General features: G+C 33.6%; 2 protein-coding genes across 2 annotated transcripts; one reads left to right on the forward strand and one right to left on the reverse strand.

Annotated features, from left to right (window-relative positions):
- Window positions 1–1221: 1221 nt before the first annotated feature.
- On the forward strand, window positions 1222–11577 carry LOC127101070 (probable protein S-acyltransferase 23). The gene is made up of 13 exons (XM_051038398.1): window positions 1222–1738; window positions 1979–2119; window positions 2870–2982; window positions 3390–3469; window positions 4278–4441; window positions 8410–8548; window positions 8664–8763; window positions 9622–9679; window positions 10031–10108; window positions 10244–10342; window positions 10614–10692; window positions 10792–10940; window positions 11234–11577. The coding sequence occupies exons 1-13, from the start codon at window positions 1508–1510 to the stop codon at window positions 11420–11422; spliced, it is 1620 nt and encodes a 539-aa protein (XP_050894355.1). The 5' UTR covers window positions 1222–1507; the 3' UTR covers window positions 11423–11577.
- A 1003-nt stretch (window positions 11578–12580) lies between these two features.
- LOC127108282 (L-galactose dehydrogenase) lies at window positions 12581–15547 on the reverse strand. The gene is made up of 5 exons (XM_051045731.1): window positions 15284–15547; window positions 14975–15203; window positions 14512–14811; window positions 13913–14041; window positions 12581–13150 (listed from the first exon to the last, which is right to left on the reverse strand). The coding sequence occupies exons 1-5, from the start codon at window positions 15442–15444 to the stop codon at window positions 13025–13027; spliced, it is 945 nt and encodes a 314-aa protein (XP_050901688.1). The 5' UTR covers window positions 15445–15547; the 3' UTR covers window positions 12581–13024.
- Between the last annotated feature and the right edge of the window lie 6234 nt (window positions 15548–21781).

Below are 21781 nucleotides of genomic sequence, written 5' to 3' on the forward strand. Positions count from 1 at the left end.
AATCACTTCACCTTCCCAAGTATCGTGCTTGAGGGATTGTTGATTGAGATAATTTTATTGGGTCTAGAGAGGAGCAACCCAAAGTCTAAGCAGTCCAAAGAAATTGTAAAAGGATCGTTGAAAAAGTTAGGCAGGCGCGACCTTTAGTTGCCCGATCCAAAACCGTATTTATAACCTGACCTATCTTGCTAATACGTTGAAAATTATGTTTTCAAGAGAGGTCGATCTTAGTTGTCTAAATAAAGGAGGAAACCATTGTTCCAATTTAGGAGAAGGAACCAATCGTCCTTTCACTCATGCATTTGCTGAAAAGTTAGGAAAAAACCGTTTATCTCTACTTATCTGACCCGGAAAGCCATTTATATATATGTTTCAACCTCTAAGGTTGAGGATAATCAAAGTATATGCACTGTTTTTCAATCACATAAGTGAACATGATCACCACCCTCGTTATGAAACTATATTTCACAAGTTTAGTAATAATTTCACTAAACCACTACATTCATAACCTATTACTATTACCACTAATAGTAACAAGTAATTTTTCTAAAAACATTAGTTTCAATAAAGAGAACTCCTTCAAACACGTTCAAATATATAGTAAGAATATATCATATTTACATGTGTTATACGGACCCATGTTAAAGAATACAATAGTAAAAAATTAATATTAAAACATAAATTTTTTAAAATTGTAAAAAAATTAAATACAACTTTTTTGACGGGTTTAATTTCGATTCTTATAGATATATTTTTATATTAAACTCCTTAATTTATGCTTTAGACACCACTATACAAATTTTACTCAAATAATTCACTTTTAGATAAATACTTAAACTAACCCACTTTCATGCGTATTTTTCAAATTAATACACTTTTATAAATAAAAAATTTATAACACAATGATTGCGTAAATAGAATTGAGGACAGTATACAACACATAAGAGAATACACTAATCAAATGGATGACATTGTCCAAATACAGAGGAGAAAAAATATTCCCTCCCATATATTTGTACACTATCGTCAGTTAGATTGACGTTTCCTTTTATGTATCGTACATTGTCGCCAATTGACGCCGAATATTTAAAAAAAAAATGGATTATATGAATTATATTATCAGAATTATCACAACCATCTAACATCTAATATAAGTTCACTTCTTGATCTAAGATTAAATTTAGTATTAAGAGTTACACTTGTATTTTTCTCATTCAAATATTATCATAATACAAATTGAAAAAAAAAGGAAGCTAAGAAGAAAACAAAAAAATTGATTAGAGGAAGAGGAGAAAATAGAATTGAGAAAAGATGGAGTGAGTGGAAATGGGGGAGGTTGTATCAGTGCAACACAACACAAGCTTCTGAAACAAACTACCCCCTTTACCCTACATCACCTTCTTTTCCATTATTTATTATTCCCCTTTTCAAACCCTAACGTCACATCAATTTCCCTTTTCATTCAATTATCGAATGCACTAGCATCTTCCTCCTGAGTCCCTTTCCGATGGCTTCGTCGGAGATCGAAGTCGTATCGACGGAGTCCAAGCCCCAAGACCACCAGCTACCTCTCATACTCGACGTCTTCACTGCCTCTTCTCACGGCGACTTTCAGAAATTGAGAACGTTCGTTGAACAAGACGGTGCCTCCGTTTCTGTTCCTGATGTTAATGGATATTATGCTCTTCAATGGGCTTCTCTCAATAACTTTCACGACATTGTTCACTATCTCATTCAGGTAGCTACCTCCTTCCACCTCTTTTTTCTATTCATCATAGCAAAATTGGGTATTTTTACTTTCTCATTAAATTCTAGTTGATTTTTTCTTTTATTGCACGAAGTTTAGTTTTTTTTTCATGATTTGTTTATTTATTATGGAATACGGGGCTTCTGTGTGCTGAAGTTAGATTGTTTATATAACATGAAATTGTGCTGAATGATCTTTTATTTAACTGTACTTGGGTGGATTGTTTTGAAGCATGGTGGTGATGTCAATGCTAAAGACAATATGCAACAAACAGCTTTACACTGGGCGGCAGTTCGTGGTTCAATTGCAGCTGCTGATGTGCTCTTGGAGAATGGTGCTCGGGTTGAAGCTTCTGATATAAATGGATACCGGGTATTTTTCCCCCTTTTGTAGTACATTCTTAATTGTGTGTACGTGCCTAATTATAGTTTTTATGGTTTTAGTGATTCGATAACATTTTCAGGAGGGTTTACTTGTTCTGTGTAATTAGAGATGTTCCCAATCTGGAAGGGGTTGGGGGTTTCTATTTAAAATTTGTGCATTTAAACCCAAACACAAATTTGAAGTAGTGAGTAGTGACCATTTGTCAGCTGATACTCCTAGCTGTAAACTGAAGTCAACAACCAACATCCGAATTCATGTACCTGAGTAGCAACTGTATACCACATTTTACACTCTATTTGATACACATGTATCTGAATATTACAGCTTCACCTGACTTATTAATCAAAATTATAATAATTTTTCGAAATATGTATAAGCATTTAAGTTGTTCTAGCTATTTTGGAAAGGAAGCTAGATAAGAATTTTTTGTTTAATCAATATATATTCTTGATTGGCATACTAGTCTAATTAATGACACACACACATAGATAGAGTTGGGGAGAAACACTTATATCTTATTTGGTTTGAGATTTTTTTTCCTCGTTTTTAATTACAAAAAGGCCATCTTATTTTTGCTTTATATTTTGTTTTCAAATATTTTTAACAATGAAAACAAATAGGTTTTAGATCTTCTGTTTGATTGCAGTCAAATACATTGTGAATCTTCAACAGACTCAATAAACTTGAAATACATTTGCGAGTATTATTCTATTTACCTAAGTTAACTTGTTCATGCAGGCAGTTCATGTTGCTGCACAGTATGGACAGACAGCTTTCTTAAATCACATTGTTGTAAAATACCATGCTGATTTTGATGTGCCCGATAATGATGGAAGGAGTCCTCTACATTGGTATGCCATAAAGCTCTTGATTGTTATGTATTGGTGATGAAACCCTTTTTTCAAAGCAACTGATTGTCAAAGTTATATTTCCCCATATGTTCTTTTAATGCACCCATTAAATTACTTAAAATCTCTCTAAAGTACACGATGTACATAATGCTTACAGAATACAGAATGTATAGCTCTCTTTTTTCAAAAACAATTAATTTAATGGAGTGTTAACCAGTGAATGGGGCCCCATTTAACACTTTTCAAAGAGTTTTAAGTACTTCAGGTTTCTAAATGCCTCGTGTCTACTTGTTGAAGTTCACTCTAGATATTCCCTCCCCCCTAATAATTGGTTCTGCATTCAGCAAACTACATTTGTTGAAGAAGTTTATTTTCTTTTACTTAGTTTCTTAAGTTCTTACGACCAGGGCTGCGTATAAGGGATATGCTGATACAATAAGATTGCTTCTATTTAGAGATGCGAGTCAAGGAAGACAAGATAAAGATGGTATATTGTTTAAGTTCTCAATTATGTGCTCTATCATATTAGCCTTTTCTTTTCTATGTCTAGCTTTCAATATTTGGTCAAGACCAGCCTGGAATATACATATTTGAGATCATTCTATCATATGCTAGAATGAAGATCACTTATATTGAATTGATAATTTTGGTATTGAGTACTAGACAGGCGTTGCAAGAATAAAATATGCTATATGAGATTGGGCAACTCTTTTAGACTGATTAATTTACTGGACTTTGATTTATGACTTTCTGTACTTGTTTTAGTTTTCTTTTTCTGGTCTGAGGATTCCTTATCCCAACACATCTATCTAATTCTAATACAGCTTTTATCAAAAAGAAAAACTATTCAAGTGAAAATGTTTTAGCATTGTTTTATGAACACCTCTCTAATAGTAGTTTGAATTATTATTATTATTATTATTATTATTATTATTATTATTATTATTATTATTAAGTTAAATATCACACACACATTTTTATTGTCTTGTATTTGCTATTTGAACAACTTTTGAAATTTTAGGATGTTTCTGACCCATGTACAGTCTGAGGAGTTTGTATGGTTTGGGGCACTAATTTGAGATCATATATTATATACATTTGATGATAAATCCATAAAAGTTTGAATGTTCTTATTAATTAGTACATCAGATTGAAATATTTTAATTAATACTTTTGAAAGGGGTCATTTGTGTTTTTTTGTTTGTTGCAAAGGCAATTCGTTTGTGCTATTAATTTATAGTTCTGCTGGTTACTTTAGATTTTGATGAGATGATTATTCAATAAAACTGGTTTAGGTTGTACCCCATTGCATTGGGCAGCATTAAGAGGACATTCAGAGGCGTGCGCTGTGCTTGTGCATGCTGGAACAAAGGAAGAATTGATGGTGAAGGACAATGCAGGATTCACTCCTGTACAGCTTGCATATGATAAAGGTCATCGACATGTCGCCCCTTTCCTTGTACGTACCATTGTATTGATAAGACCATTGGTTGTGTAAATTTTCAGGAACATTCTTGACGTAACTTATAGTAATCAATAACCATTGTCACATTGTTGGGGCATATTAATGGTTTTTATGTCTAAGATGTCTGTGCACAATAGTCCTTTAGGCTTGGAGCATGGACAATGTCCAAGCCTACCAACCTTTTACTGAATTTTAACTTTTTTAGTTTAGAAGAGTGGGGAAACATGGATTAAACTCTAGGTTGCGTTGATCGGAGAGGCTTTGATACTGTGCCATGAACGAACGGGCTCAAAAGTTTCGTTTAATAAGTGACGCAGCCTAGAATGTGTCTTGATTTGATTTTTCTATTCACTGCACCTCTCATGCATTTTCCTGAACATGAAAATAAATCAATGGCATATATAAATGACAAAGAAATCATGAAAGCTTATTTACATGAATTTTTCATTGAGAATTTTGGTTAGTTAAATATACAAAGAATGGGTTAATTGTTATAACTTCAATATCAAGCTTTGACTATATATGGATTTGTTCAATATTGAATTACTTTCCAATTGAGTATTATTGGAACATCTTTCTGCTAACTATAATGAGTATTAGATGTTTAAGTATCTAATGCACGACGCCCCTGTATACTGGACTAATTGCTGTGCTAGATGGCAAAAGGAGTGTTAGACTTCTTCTAAGGGCAGTTATAGACTGTTACGAGAAGTTATTATGGTAGTTATTGTGAAGAAATAAGATTGAGTCTAACTCAATCCTACAAAACCGGGTTGTAAGGTGAGGGTTGTCCCCACTTATACACACATGTCCAGGTCATATATTATCTGATGCGGGATTCTTAACACACACCCTCACGCGCAAAATTGGATATCTGGAGCGTGAGAATAAATGGTGGGTGGTCCGATAGCGGAAACCTCATTGTAGGTGGTCCACAGAATCTTTTAACCGAAGGCTCTGATACCATGTTAAGAATTGTGGTTGAGTCTAACTCAATCCTACAAAACCAACTTGTAAGGTGAGGATTGGCCCCACTTGTAAACACATGTTCAAACCATATATTATCCGTTGTGGGACTATTAACAGTTATGTTATTTAGAAATAAATAGGGAAAAGTTAGGAGAAACAAATTGTGGTATAGTTATTGAATGGTTTTAGGTGGGAGAGACCAAGCTCTCTAATTCATGGAGGGAGAGACTAAGATCTATAATTCTTGGAGGGAGAGACCATGACTCTCGAATTTATTGGATTAGTTTATGTGTGTATTGTTAAGAAATGTGGTTGAGCCTAACTTATCCCTAAAAAACCGGCTTGTAGGGTGAGGATTTCCTCCATTTATAAAGACATGTTCAAGCCATATAATGTTTGATGTGAGACTCTTAACACCTCCCCTCACGCACAGGACTGAACATTTGGAGCGTGGAAATAAATGGTGGGTGACCCGATAGCGGAAATCTGATAGTAGGGTGACCCACTAGATCTTAAACAAGGCTCTGATACCATGTTAAGAAATGTGGTTGAGTCTAACTGATCCCTATAAAATCAGCTTGTAGGGTGAGGATTTTTCCCACTTATAAAGACATGTTCAGATCATATATTGCCCAATGTGAGACTCTCAACATGTATTATGTATTCTCTATAGTGTTTGTGATTATGTGTATGTTCTGCCATAAATAAAAGTCAATTATTACTATTGATTTGTATTTTGGTACTGGTTTCTATCACTGATACCAGAGCAGTAAGATCATAGGAAAATGTTGGTATTACTAAGGTGAACAAAATCATACATTGAGGCTTTAGAGTGTGGTTTTGAAGGGTTGCTTGCTATGCGACAAATCTGGAACATAATATGAAGGAATGCAAAGAGCGCTTGAAAACACAACAATTACAAGCGCTTGAAAACACAACAATTACAAGCTTTGGCTGAAACGGTATACAAAACTTTTCTATTCACAAATCTGAACGAGAACGTAGAGGAAGTGTATCACGAAGGGCATAACAAGACAATGCTTCCATTTGATTTTAGAAATCAAAAAGAAAGGTGATGGAAATAGAAAATTTTCAGATTTTGAAGCCACTTGAGAACCGGTTGCAACCATCAATGGAGCATGCTAAGGACATATTAAGCACATGCATTTATTTGAAGACTAAAAGCATTAAAAATTGGAATTAACATGAATACTGGGGGAGTATTGTTAGACTTCTTCTAAGGGCAGTTATAGATAGTTATGAGAAGTTATTATGGTAGTTATATTATATAGGAATAAATAGGGAAAAGACAGGAGAAACAGTATAGTTATTGAGTGGTTTTGGGTGGGAGAGACCAAAGCTCTCTAATTCTTGGGGGAGAGACCAGGGCTCTCAAATTTCTTGGATTAGTTTATGTGTGTATTATGTATTCTCTATAGTATTTGTGATTATGTGTATGTTATTAACGTATTTTGCATAAATAAAAGTCAATTATTACTATTAATTTGTATTTTGGTATCGATTTCTATCAAAGAGCTATTTCACTCTTCAGTTATTCAAAGAGCTATTTAAGTCTTCAGTTATTCAATAAGTGAAAATGATGTCTGTTAAATTATTGAAGGTATCCTTATAAGCAACATAATTTAGCAGTACGGGTGGTGAATTATAGATCATAGAATAGAAGTAATGTTTCTAGAGAGATTTTTTGAAAAATCATGGAGAAAAAAAGGGTATTGAATTCATTAACAAGACTTCCACTTAAGTTTTTATTGATTTGGAGAAGGCGTATGCAAAAATCGGCATCTCGTAGAAACCACTCGGACCCTACTTCTCTATGGTAATGTTCCACTTCGATTTTGGGGGGATGTTGTGCTAACGACATGTTACCTTATAAACCGTATGCCCTCATCTGTCCTTAACAATAAAATCCCTCATTCAATCCTTTTTCCCAATTCCCCACTTCACCCAATTCCTCCCCGAGTCTTCAGAGTCTTCGGGTCCACATGTTTTGTACACAATCTCTCTCCTGGTCTTGATAAACTATAAACTCGTTCACTAAAGTGTGTCTTTCTTGGTTATCATCGATTCCAAAAAGGTTATCGTTGTTATTCATATACTCTACAATGATACCCCATATCCGCTGATGTTACCTTCTTCGAGTCTGTTCCATATTTCGAGTTCAGTCACGTAACTCCGGAACCCCTTCAAGAAAGTACTCCCACACCTTTTCCGACAGTTATTAGTGTCCCGTCTACCATTAGTCTATGGCTCTTGACCCCCCTCCCCCCACTTCTCGACCACTTCAAACATATCAGCGTCATCACCCAACGTTTGTCGTTCCTGTCCCTGAGGTCATACCTGTCTCTGAGGTCATTGCGGACTCTCCTCCGACGCCTCCGCCATCACTGGATCCGATCCTGCAATCTGAGTCCGATCTTTCGATTGCCCTTCGAAAAGGTATACGTCAAACACAAAATCCTTCTCTACATTATATTGAATTATGTTATCATCGTCTTTCCCCTTTGCAGAATACTTGTTTGTCTTCTTTGTCTTCTGTTTCTATTCCTAAAACTCCAGGCGATGCATTATCTCACCCTGAGTGGAGGCAAACAATGATTGATGAAATGTGTGCTCTTAAAAGCAGTGGTACCTGGGAACTGGTTCCTCTACCCCTGTGAAATCTCTTGTATTTCAACAGTTATTACTGTTTTATGTATCCTTTACTGTTGACTAACAGACAGTTGGATTAATAACTGGTGTTACTTTGAGTTTCTTTACTCCTCCAATGTGGTGAGGTGAAGAAAAAGAGTGGAAACTTTTATCTGGCAGAACTTGCTAAATTAAAATGAGAATAATGATTTTGTTAACTAGAGCCATCATACTTTGCTTTTGGATATTGCATGGGAACAATGCCTTATTGCATTTGTTTATGCAGTTATACTCTTATTGTCTCTGTAACTGATTGTAGCCAGTGTTCATTTATATTTTTGCAGTCTAATCAACAACGGGCTCATAGTAGCCACTGGAGAGGGAAACTTTATTGTGGGATGGTGACAGATATTGGTTATGCTCCCATTTTATTGTGTATTATAGTCTCTCTTTCAATCCTCTTCATCAATTCAGTTGTTGCAGGTATTTTCAAAACTGTATTCCAATTTGCAATATCTTTTATACAATGCACTCGCATTACTTGGAGTAATTATATGCACATTACTTACCTTTACTAAATCTTTTCCTTTAATGCCAGCTCCTAACCTTAAAAAGATTACAGCTGTTGTTGGATTTTGGTCATGGGTAGCTCTCTCTTCATCTGTTGGTTCCTTGGTTATGTTTTATAGGTGTAGTAGGTAATTTCCTGTGTCATGCATTCTTTCTGCTTCTGTGTGTGCTATGGTAATATAAATATATTGACTTCTTATATTTGCTTCTGTGTGTGATATGGTAATATAAATATATTGACTTCTTATATTTGACATTATGCTTTGGATGCTCTACCTTCTGCTGATGCATGCCTGTTATTGTGTGAATGCTTCATTAAGTTTTTAAGGAACCCATAAATTGGACTTAGGATGCTTACTAGGCCCATAGCGGGGCAGGAAAGGACTGGAAAAAAAGGGGGGGGGGGTGTTTTGGTGGGTTTTACGAGGGACGAGGCCATATATTTGGAGAGTGTGTTTTGGTGGGTTTTAAGAGAATGGGGAAGCTGCCTCGCTGGCAGTTAGTTACATCTGGGTTGTTATAGGGAATGAGATGGGAATAACCTTGCACACTCAAAAACTCTGTTACAACCCTAGAGGGAAAGCAGGGGAAGAGAATTCTATTGAAGAACGTGGCTCTCGTATGCTTGTAGAGAGCTCATCCTTTATTTTTCTTTGATTTCTAATACAATCAATTTCTCCATTTCAGTATTGTTTTCAATTCCTTTTCCTTGCTATATCACATGAATGTAAAAATGATATTGGAACATCTAGCATGATTTTTTTTCATGTTCCATTTTCTTTGCAAGGTGGAGCATCTTCATTTGCTTCATGACTAATAACTTCATTTGCTGTTCATATGCACACAATATATTATACACCTGCTATACACAATTAATGCTATTAAACCCGTAAATGTATTCTTGTATATCAGAATTTTTTTTCTTGATTTTATGTCTAAACTTACCATCACCGTAAAATTTTGATGTTACCGTAAATCATATGCAGACGAGATCCAGGTTATATAAAACGGCCCGGAGACTCGGGTACTCTAAGCGATTCAGAGGTATGTAGCCCCTTCATGGTTTTTGTTTAAAACATGTTGCTTGTAAGTGATGGGTCTTGTCTAGACAAGACTTTCACTTAGGCCAAATTTTATCAGGGGAGAACTGTTATATTACATAGGTCCTCTTTCCTGAGTATTGACTTTTAGGTAAATGAATTAGATGCCCCCTAGATAAAAAATCGCTTGAATTTATTTCTGCCGAAATGGATGTGTGGCACATTCTGTCGCATACTTTTATTGTTTGTTTATTCCTATAAATGTCACTTTATACTTCAATTAATACTTTAATATAGACATGTTTTCTTGTATTTTAAAATTGTACAGTGAATGTTACTTTGTTGTATTATGCAGGATCCCTTGTTGAATATTGAGCTGAACAGTTCCTCTGTTTGGATGGGAAACTGGTCTCAACTTTGCCCTACCTGCAAGGTTTACTTCATGTGCATTCTTTTGAGTATTTGAAAAGTCTAATAATGTTGATACCTTACTTTCTTTTATGTGTTATTTTATTAAACTCTCAAAAGAAGTGATCACTTATCAGGTTTTCTTGAATTGTATCATCAGATAATAAGACCTGTCCGATCTAAGCATTGCCCTACTTGTAAGCGTTGCGTGGAACAGTTCGACCACCATTGTCCGTGGATATCTAATTGTGTTGGGAAGGTAAGTGGTGTGTTATTTTAATCTTTTTACCTACTAGAAGAAAAATTCATTCTTATGATGGACTTCTTTTATTCCTGGTCTTCTAAAGATTGATATATGATAAATGAAGTGAGGATTTTTCATTCTCTCTCAATAGATATATTTCATTTGGAAAAAATATAATGTGTTTGGGTTCGGCATTTCTAGTAAAAGCAATAGCATCTATTCTTCTTTTCCTAGTTTCATATGAGCCTTAATATCGTAATTGATATTCTTTATTTTAATCTTGCAGAGGAACAAAAGGGATTTCTTTATTTTAATCTGCTTGGGAACTATAACGTCTTCCGTCAGTGCCGGCATTGCAGTCCATAGTATGCCTCACAAAGCTCTTTTTACAATGTTCTACATATTGAAGCTGACTAATATTTTGTTTCACCTGAACTAGATAACAGCCTTGTTTTCCATGACAGGAATTTGGACATCAATACCAGCATTACCAGCAGGAGAAACATGGATTCATCAGGTGTTAGTAAGAAATCCAGGTCTTGTTGCATTTTTGGTGATGGACGCCGTTGTCGTCGTTGCAGCTACAACTTTGACAGTAACACAGGCTTCCATGGTAATTGCGTAAACCATACCGGCCAAATTTTTTATCAGTAATCACTGAGGTTATTGTCAACAATATTATTAGAGAAATTGCCAAAAAGAATTATTGATAAATGTAACACACCTTTCACCAATTGTCATCTTTAGGAAAAGAAGAGGAAACAATTTACTGTCATGCTTACCAAATCTGAAGGATTTTAAATATATACGTCGTGCACAACCATCTCATTCACTCACCATTTCTTTCCATTACTCAAACACCTTGAAGATTGTTATGTAATTTCATGTTTGCAAATAATGCTGCAGATAGCACGGAATGTGACCACAAACGAACTAGCAAATTCCTTACGTTATGATTATCTGCGCGGTCCTGATGGGCGGTTCAGAAATCCATATAATCATGGTTGGTGGAAGAACTGTGTTGATTTTCTTTTTCTGGGCCACACAGATGATGATGATATTGCCTGGCCTCCATTACAGCAGGTGGCTACGTAAAACAGTCTCCATTGCTGTTATACATCATTTGTTATATTATTACTTGGTTCTAATTCAGATATATATCAGTCATTTGACGGCTGTTTATTTATTGACACATGTACATTCGATTACAGCACAAAGTAATAAAACAACTTTTTCTGGGTTCTCAGTAATCACATTTTTTGATACACTGCGTTCACTTATGCCAATTGTGCAAGTGTTTGGTTGCAACAAATGTCTTTTAGATTTTAAGTGCAACGGTGAAAGCTTCAGTGCTTCCGTTTTTGGATTTGTAAGTCCTTGACATTTCAAAAGATTTAGGTTTTGATCTGATTTGGCCAAAAAAAAATCTGATCTGATTTGCAGGCTGAAATATACTATGTTCTGTTTGGCAGGCTACTTTTTGACTTATAGAACTCATATTTTAACAAAAAATTGTTTGGTAGTATTAATTTTCTCTCAAGTTTATTTTATTTTTACCAACTTTTAATTTTCTTTTTAAGCTTATTTTTTGGATAACCTTAAAAACTAAAAATTTAACTCAACAATTAATTTTTTGTTATTTCAGTTTATAAATTAATTCAATAATTAGTTTTAAAAATAAAATAAAATGTTCATCCACTATAATCAGTTACTCCGCCACTACAAACCAAATTATATCTTATTGTTACTTCTTTTTTTTCCTTTCAAAACAGAGCCTAATTGCTAAAGTTTTAAAGAAGGGTCTTGCTACGATTAACCCAAAGACATTTTAAAAACGCCACATAAAAAAAATTAATTCAATAGTTAAATATTTCAAATTTTAAATACATAAAAAACTTACTGGTTTCATATATTTTTAAATATATGTCTAAATTTTTTTTAAATACATATATTTTCATAAAAACTTACTATTTTAGATTAAGTGTGCTATACGAATTTAGGCCCTCGAATTTCAAAACTTTGAGTTTTGATCTAGTTGTCAGTCAGAAATACCACATTAATAATATATAGAAAATAACAATTACATACAAATTAATAACAATGCAATATTATTGAAACGAGAAATGATGTTTGAAACATTAAAATGAGATATCAAATAGTCTCTCTGTTTTTGCAGAGTACTCATAAATATCTCAAATTCCATTTGTTCAAAAAATTAAGAGATCCGAGATAATAACTATAGTGTCACATACATATCTCAAATCCCATTTATTTAAATAACACAATTATCATAATATAATCAACTTTTTCTTAAAATAAAAATACAGGTTCGAAAGACAGAAAAGATTAAAACTCCAAAAAAAGCATGATTGGGGGAAACTATAATTTTTTTTGCCAAGTTACAACAGCAGTGGAGCTTCTAAATTATACAGACAGATGGAACCAACCAATGACTAGTTTTATTCAAAACATCAGAGTTTCGAGATGTTCTTTATTTACCATATATACTAGTTAACCTTACTCCGTAGCTGGAGGAGATATGCACAATAACATCATCGCGTGCACTCTATAGACGACAGGCCAAAATAATTTGGATAGTGCATCTAACTCCTCTTATTGAACAGAAATACAGACCATTTGGAATGAGACAACTGTGTGACGTCTTGATAGGCAGTATCAGAAAGAAGGGAGTCAACTCTACTGGATTCCACTAGGCCACGACTGATTTTTGACAGGCTTTAGAATGGCTCCAACTTCTGACAGAGCCTCTTCATCGATTCCAGAAGCTGCTAGTTCTTTTGCAGCAGCAACATTTTCCTCCACCTATATTTTATCAAATTTAGAACAGCTCATCCTTATCATCAGATCTAAAACGGACTTTTCATCAATGAAGAATATTTTTTTCATGAAAGTCGAAACTATGAAAGAAAAAGCTGGAACACAGTATAGGTTCATAATCGACCTCTGTAAACGTTTGTCAGATTTTCTGGAGTATGAATAATACAAAATATTTATAACACCTCAATCAACATTGCTCAGCAACATACCTCAATCAACATGGCTCAGCAACATCAACTATAACAATACTTTTTATAAAATCCATTGATACATAAAAGTTAATGTGATATAACATGAACACAGACATATAATTCAATAAAAATGGGTGCTTCTTACAGATACACTTCACAACATTACAATCAATTAAAGCCTAGAAATCTAGTCGGTAATTACTTTAATCAAATAAATAAAATGCTATCCGTTAACCTACATTACCACCTGATCAACAAATGTTGCGCTAGCATGCATTTTTTAAACTCGTGATTAGTGAGTATGAAAAAGATAGAAGAAAAAATATGTACATGTTTTACAGAGGACAGTGCCCATATATGCTTTATTGTAAATATCAAAGAGAGAGGTAACGATCTTATCTGATAAACCAAGTTATACAAGGACACAAGCTTTGGAGCAAATCTTAATGCATTATGCACCAAATAACAGACTTTCATAACATAGATATATGCAATTAAATATGACAATTTATGAACATGAAACAGAATATGACAGTTTATGAAGATAAAACAGAACCTGTTCAACAGATCTCATGCCAACAAGCACTGATGTGATTTCTTTATTTAGCAAGCTGTACTGCACTGCTAACTTTGAAATGTTTTTTCCTTTTTCTTTGCAAGAAGTAGCAGCAGCTTTACAAACAGACTGCAAATCCCAAATAAAATACATAGAACCATTATAGTTTTTGAAGAAATATGTGATATGCCAGACCATAAACATAAAATAGAGATTCATGAGACATTCAAAATGTCCAGGAACATCATCAGTACTAGTAGGCAATTTGCTTATCTTCCTAAAATATAGAAGGCCATGAACATTCGTTCATTGTCATATGGAGGAAAAATCACTAGGCTGGCTAATTAATTTGAGTCTTCTTTTCTGACTATATGTGAATTCTGTTTCAATTTTCTTTTATTGTTGTCTGTCTTATACATCAAGTAACATTATCCTTTTGTATAAGAAAATACCAGAGCACAAGAAATTTAATAACAAATTACAATCTTTTTGTTTGCAAAAGATGATATTGGTGCAAAGTTCTTATTCACACACACACCACAAAAGCATGATTCGGTGTTCACAATCAAACTCAAGACTGGTAAAGAATAAGATAGGACCTTAAGTTCTGGTGAAGCGGGATGCCATTCAGGAGGGCCAGCCTCAGTGAGAAGACCCATCGCCAACGGGGAAGCACTGATGATACCGACCCCTTTGGACTTCAGATAGGGCACTATATCCTCCAAGGTCGAATCATTGATAGAGTGATGGCAATAGGAAAGTATAACATCCAATGTTCCAGGCGGAACCCTATCGAGAACATAAGTAAATATCCCCAACGGAAGTCCCGTAATCCCAATGAAACGAGTCTTCCCTGCTTCCTTCAGTTTCTGAAGTGCAGGAATTGTCTCATTAACAATCTGAACAAAAAACCAAACAGTTAGCACTCCTTGAAACAGTCACCAAATTTGACTATGCCACAACAGCAACAACAAACAAGCCTTATCCCACTAAATTGGGTCGGTTACATGGATCAATTTTCGGCCTTATGTTCTATTATGCTACAACTGTAAAACAGCATACCTGATCCAACGATCCAAATTCAATGTCATGGCATTGAAGAATATCAACATAATCAAGCTGCAACCTTTCCAAGCTCTCATCTATACTTCTCGTGACTCTCTCTGCACTAAAATCAAACCCATCTTCGTAGCGTCCACACTTGGTTGCTACAATGTATTCACTTCTCGGAACATTTAGGGCTTTCAATGCTTTACCCAGCACTTTTTCCGACAGTGTTGATCCGTAGTAGCTTCAATTTTTGAAAAATTGTTAAAATGGAAGAAGAAAATAAAAAGAAAGAAAAAAAAAGGAAAAGAGAATTTTGCTTACGGAGAAGTGTCGAAGAAGTTGATGCCGGATTGAAAGGCGAGACGAACAGAGGCATTAGCTTGTTGTTCGGAAACTGAACCGAAGACGTTGCCGAGAGGTGAGGCCCCGAAGCCCACTAAGCTTAGTTTCAGTCCTGTTCTTCCAAGCTCCCTTAACTCCATTTTCGTCTCTCCCTTTTTCGGTTTATGGGATAAGTATCAATCATATACAGTATATAGTATGATCCATTTGTACTTTTGGTAAAGTATGGTGTGGCCCCACAAATTATTGATTCCAACAAGTTTTAGTACGTTATATTAATATGAAAGTTTTGGTTGTTAGGTTTGTTTCAACATTTTAACTGGGTTTTAGCATTTTAAGGAATTTGGTTAAACTCTTTGGTTGTTAGGTTTGTTTCAACATTTTAACTGTTTCAACCTTTGTGTCATTAAACATGTCTTTGTATTTTTATTTTATTACTTAGACTAATATGTAATCTTATTGATTGTTATCTAGACATATTTTGGGAATGAGTTGGTCATTTCCTTTTGTTTGGTCCCATATTTATAACATGTAGACATCAAAATAGTCTATATTTGTTGGAAATTCTTGATGGTTAAGAAAATGTGCTTTTATCATTACTGTGACATACATGTTCATACCTTGCTCGTTAAATCATTATTTCTATGTATGAAAATTACTACAACTGCACCTGGACTGCATCTTTTAAGTAACTCTCTCCAACAAATATAACTCATCCATTATAAAAGTTACTACCTCCATTTTTTTTAAGAAGATATATTCATCCTTCTTTTTAACTTGATTTTGATGAAGACAAGAAATTATCTTAAGAAGAAAGATCAAAGGAGAAAAATATTGAATCAAGTATCAAATTTATGGCAAGATTTAAATTTTAATGATATTGGATCATAGACAAAGACACAATGTTCAATTCAATGGCTGTAGACCTTAAATGCTCAAAGAAAACGCTTCTAACTCATTATATGCATTATTTTCAAAATAACATTTTTAACTTAGAAATTTTTCTAAGTACAAGACATGTTAATCGATTAACCCATATGTGTTAATAAGTTAACCTTCAAGTTCATCAATTAACCAATATATATTAATCAATTAACCATCTCTCTATACAAGTGAAATTTTGTTTTTCAAATGAGGATAATCGATTAACATGCAATGTCAATCAACTAACCATTCCATTTTTGAAATATGATAATTGATTAACCATTTCAGATTAATTGATTAACTAAGTACATTTTCACATAATTTTTGATCGTTATGGAACTGTTAATCGATTAACCCATATAAATCAATCAATTAACCTCTGTATCAAATTGAATTTTTTTGAGCCAATGCATCACCTTTTCATCTCTAATGATCATAGGATCTTTTCATAACATTGCAAATAATCAATAAACATTTTCCAACCATTATTTCTAAAAATTCAAGAGGTACACGGTTCATTATAAATAGAAGAATTTTTCAATTCATAATAACTTTCTTCATGAACAATTTTGTCTGTTTTAAGTGTTAGTAAATAGTTTGACAGAAAAACTTTTTCTGTTTAATTTTCAAGTCATATGTGAAATTTTTTGAGCATTTAAATATTTAAATATTCTATTTATTTGTTCATTGAGTTAGAAGATTGAAATTATCAATAGAAAAGAAGCGAAGTTATCAAATTATCAAAGTTGCTGCAAAGTCTGCTTATTACAAATTATATGTTTATTTGTAATTTTTCACCAAATGTGTGGTGATCCTTCATCTATAAGAAATGGTTGTACTTATTAAAGATTGTTGCAAATAGGAAAAATAGTTTTTCTATTTGTTGAAAAAGTTCTTTGAATTAGGGAGATTTAAAGTCAATCATAGTTGTTGGTGTTTTTGGAAATCAAGAAAGTGGTTTGCTTCTTTGTTGTTGTTAGAAGATTGTAGAAGAAGTCTTGGTGTGAGGTTTGTACAAAGATATAATAATAGTGGAAATATCTCACAGGGTGTGAGGGGCTAGATGTACCCTTGATTGAAAAGGAGAACTAATATAATTCTATGTTCCTTTTTTACTTTATTGCACTTTAATTTTCTATTTCTTATTCATTCATCCGTTCGTTAACTTTGGAAAAAAATACAAGAAACCATAAAATTCCATAAAATCTCTAAAAAGTCTTAAAATCTAATTCACCACCCTCTTAGATTGTACACTCTATAATTACAATTGACATCAGAGCAGATTAAGGTAACTTGCTCCTAGATTCGGGTAAAAATGTCTTATGGTAATCCGATTTTCAGAGATGGTGGTAGTAGCAACAAACCTCCATGCTTTGTTGGTGAACATTATGATTTTTGGAAAATTCGCATGCAAGCATATATTTGGAGTGATGTCGAAGATGGTCCATTCATTTACATGAGTGTTGTTAATGATGTTGAGACATCCAAGATAAAAAGTTCTTGGAATGGTGATGATAGAAAGAATTTTTTATCTGAAAAAAAAGCTAACAACATGATTCAATCGACCCTTGCTGTGGACGATTCTTTTGTATCTCTCATTGTAAAATAACAAAAGAGCTATGGAATACGTTAGAAGTCACTCATGAAGGAACCGTGAAAGTGAAAAGATAAAAAATAACACATTATCTCAAGAATACAAAACATTCAGGATGCAGCCCATAGAATCAATTCTTGACTTGCAAAAAAGATTTGCACACATGACTAACAACTTAATGGCACTCGGTAAGACTTTTACTAATGATAATTTAAATCTCAAAGTACTCAGGTCATTAACAAAGACATGACAACCAAAAGTGACAACGATAACAGAAAATAAGAGTCTATCCAAAATGACTTCTGCAACATTGTTCGAAAAATTCCAAGAGCATGAGATATAACTTAAAAGATTGGAGAAGCATGAAGATCAATAAAAGAATTCTAAAAATATTACCTTAAAAACTAGAGTAAAAAATCATGATAGAAATCAAGAGGATTGAAAATTATGTTCCTTAGGGGACATATATTGGACACGATGTTGGAACAACTGATCCAATAAATTAAACCAGAATAACTACAATACAAAACACAATAGGGAAAGCTGTAAAATGCAAGAGATTAATAACCTAATTCAGTGAAACCACAACTATATCTGGGGGACACTCTATGATCCACGGTCGTACACGGGTCAAAAATGAGTAACTAAGAACGGTATTCTATGGAAGCGACACTCGAGTATCGTATCGCAAGGACTCTTGACAAATTAACCAAATAAGAAAACAAAATAGGAGGGTTTCGATTCGATTTAAAATTAGTGATTATAAAAAGTGATTATGAAAAGTGATTATAAAAAGTGATTATAAAATAAGCTGATCTACTGTTTTGATTTCCTAACTTATCATTGGTTAATACATTTTTCCTGCCCTAAGCGGATTCTAATCCCTTTTCAATTTCAGTAACAATAACAAGCGCATTGATACTAATATATGATATGTGTTCATAATTTCTGAATTAAGCAAACGGGTTAATCACACGCAAATTAAGCAAACACGATTATGGAACATATATCTATAGAACTTGAATAAAGCATACGATACATAGAACAAAATACTGAAAGAGAAAAGAAATTTGATTGAAAATTAAGAAACCTCAAAGTATCGGCGGAAACCGATTACAACAGATCAACCTTATGAACTTTAGTTCTCCATGATATCGTCTAAACAATATTGTATTTTCAAAATTCACAATAGGATTACTGTAGAAGTGAAAGACCTAATATAATAAAAGGGAAATTCGAGTCCTTATGGAATCCGACCCGAACCGGCCCAAACTAACTATTTTATTTAAGTCTAAAACTTCAACAAATTATTCGACCCTCCTTCACTCTGAATCAACTTTTGACTTCAACACAAAACTTATAGCTCTTTCTCTTAGCTTTCCAATGCATATCAGAATGCGTCAATCCTATTCTCATAACTCAAGTTATGGTCTGCATAGTGAAAAGGTATCAAATAATTGTTTATGTTGAAAATAAAGTACGAAAATAAGATAAAGGCAAAAATAAACTTAAATATAAAAACATACTAAAATAGTAAAAATAGTAGAATAAACTATAGAGTTGTCTAAGTACAATAGTAGAAGATGTGCATCAAAATACACTGATCAAATTCCCCCACACTTGAACTTTTGCACTCCGAGCAAAATTATAAATTCAAAACTCAAAACAGAAAAAAAAAACAAGAACAAATAGAACATGTAATTCCAAAGGTTATCAAGATACAAGATGCAAGTAAAATTCTAAATCTAAGCTTCAAAAAAATGACATTAGTAAGTAACTCTTTTGTGACATTCAAAGCAAATCTAAAAAACAGATTACCAAAGAGTACATCAAAAGTAGCAAGATCCTCACAAAAGATCAAAAGGACTTTTATTCGATTGTAACTTGGTCAGGGTATGAGTGAGATAAATCCTAAGGGGTACTAGGCTAAGCTTCAAAGGGAGAAAAGAGACATGAAAGAACTTGCGGGAGTTGAACTACATTCATCCACTTTCAAACAACAACTTTTTTGCTATTTTTCTTCTCTTTTATCTTTTTATTCTCTTTTTTTTCAGAGGGAAAATGTAATGACATTCTTTGATTTTTCCATTTTTAAAAAAAAATTCTTCTTCTTTTTCTACATATATATTTTTTTTCTTTTTCTGCCAACTTTTGAATGAAATATCACAGCTATAGTTATTCAACCCCCCACAACTCCAAACAAGACTCTTTCAACCCTATGAATGGGTGATAACATTGTTTTTCACTTTCAGGTTTGTAATGAGTTTAAACAAAGAATGGGATAATATGATCAAAGGGGTTTTCAAACAAGGGATGGTATTATTCAGGGTTGGCTTTTTGGCTAATCGCTAAAAGTTAAACAAAATAAGTTGCCTTTATCATATTAGTGTGCACAAGTAATCAACAGTTTCGAAAAGAGTAAATTCAAGTTCTAGAGACTAACAAACATAAGTGAAATCACACAAGAAAGAAAAAGATGGATTTTTTTGAATGTTATCCATTAAAAGGCTCAAAATCTCACAAGGTTAATTAATCTACCACTAATGATGTACAATTTAGAGTTTAGCCATACATATCATACTAAGAATGCACAAAAAGAATTAATCACATCACACCATAATTCTTTAATCAAGAAAACAAAGAAAATACTCACAATTGTAACTCAAAAAACACAGAAAAAATTTCATGTAAGAAAACAAAAAAAAGACAAAGAAACAGAATGAAATAAAAAAAAGTAAATGGTTCCCTCCCCCGCACTTAAAACATACATTGTCCTCAATGAAAGAACATAAATATAAAATAAGAGTGAGAGAAAGGAAAGAACACACCCGATGATTCGAGGCGGATAAATGATTGCATAAGTAGCCTTTCCCAAAGAGAGCTCTTTTACCGTCTCTTCTTCCAAAGTAGGGCTCTCATGGAGTAGCTTTAGGTAGTGTCAATTGATCTTGAAACTTTGACTTGTCCCTTCTCCTTGTACTCTAGGATCAAATAAGGATATTTGATAAGTAAAAGTGTTGAATGAGCACGTGAAAGTGATCTCCTTTTTCACAACATCAAGAATCAAATGATTACAAGGCTGCCTCACTACTTTTGTTCCATCCTTAAGTGAGATCATATGCATACATATGGATGGGCTAATATCGCGAGTGTCAGTCAAGGTCCATCCAATTCCCTTCTTATGTTCCTGCTCAAGTTGAAGCTTTGATGAATAATATAAATCCTCATGAAGTAGTTTAGGCTCTAAAGAATGTGGTTGTTCAACGGAAGGTATGTTTGGGGAAGCCAGGATGTCAAGAGCTTCAGCTACATAAACAATTTCATTTACACTGCCACCCTGCAAGGCAACATCAATCTCAGCACAAACAACACAAAGGTTTGTGTTAGTACAATCATCACATGAGTAAATATCATCAAAACCAGAAAACGTTGGAAAATCAGCTGAAAATAAATCAGAATAAGCTTCACGAACAACTTCAGAAAGCAACTATATTTGAAAAACAGAATGCTTTTCCTCGTCAATCTTATTATTTTTCAATACTCTTTGTGGGAAAGGGGTTGGTGGTACATACTATTTTTCAGCCTCAATAACAACAAAAGGTTCAGGTTTATTTTTCAGGTGTTGCACTAACAATTTTTTTTATTTTTTCTGGGGCTGGTTCTGCAACTTTTTCGATCCTCAGGAAAATTGCACTTGTAACACCCTTCTAAAATACCCCAAAAATTTATTAAAATAATAAACATATAATCAGAGTAATAGTGCACCAAGGGTGTCACACAAACATTCCACACCATTTAAACAATATAACAATCATGCTCTTTTATTTAATTTAAATATAAAGTATTTGCACAATTACGCAGCGGATAGAGATCAACTCAATCATGCGAAACATGTAACATCACATGTAATTTAGTTCAACAACAACAACAATAATAATCAAAGTGTTCCCGCCCGATGT

The sequence above is a fragment of the Lathyrus oleraceus genome, chromosome 7 (assembly GCF_024323335.1).
Source record: "Lathyrus oleraceus cultivar Zhongwan6 chromosome 7, CAAS_Psat_ZW6_1.0, whole genome shotgun sequence".
NCBI lineage: Eukaryota > Viridiplantae > Streptophyta > Magnoliopsida > Fabales > Fabaceae > Lathyrus > Lathyrus oleraceus.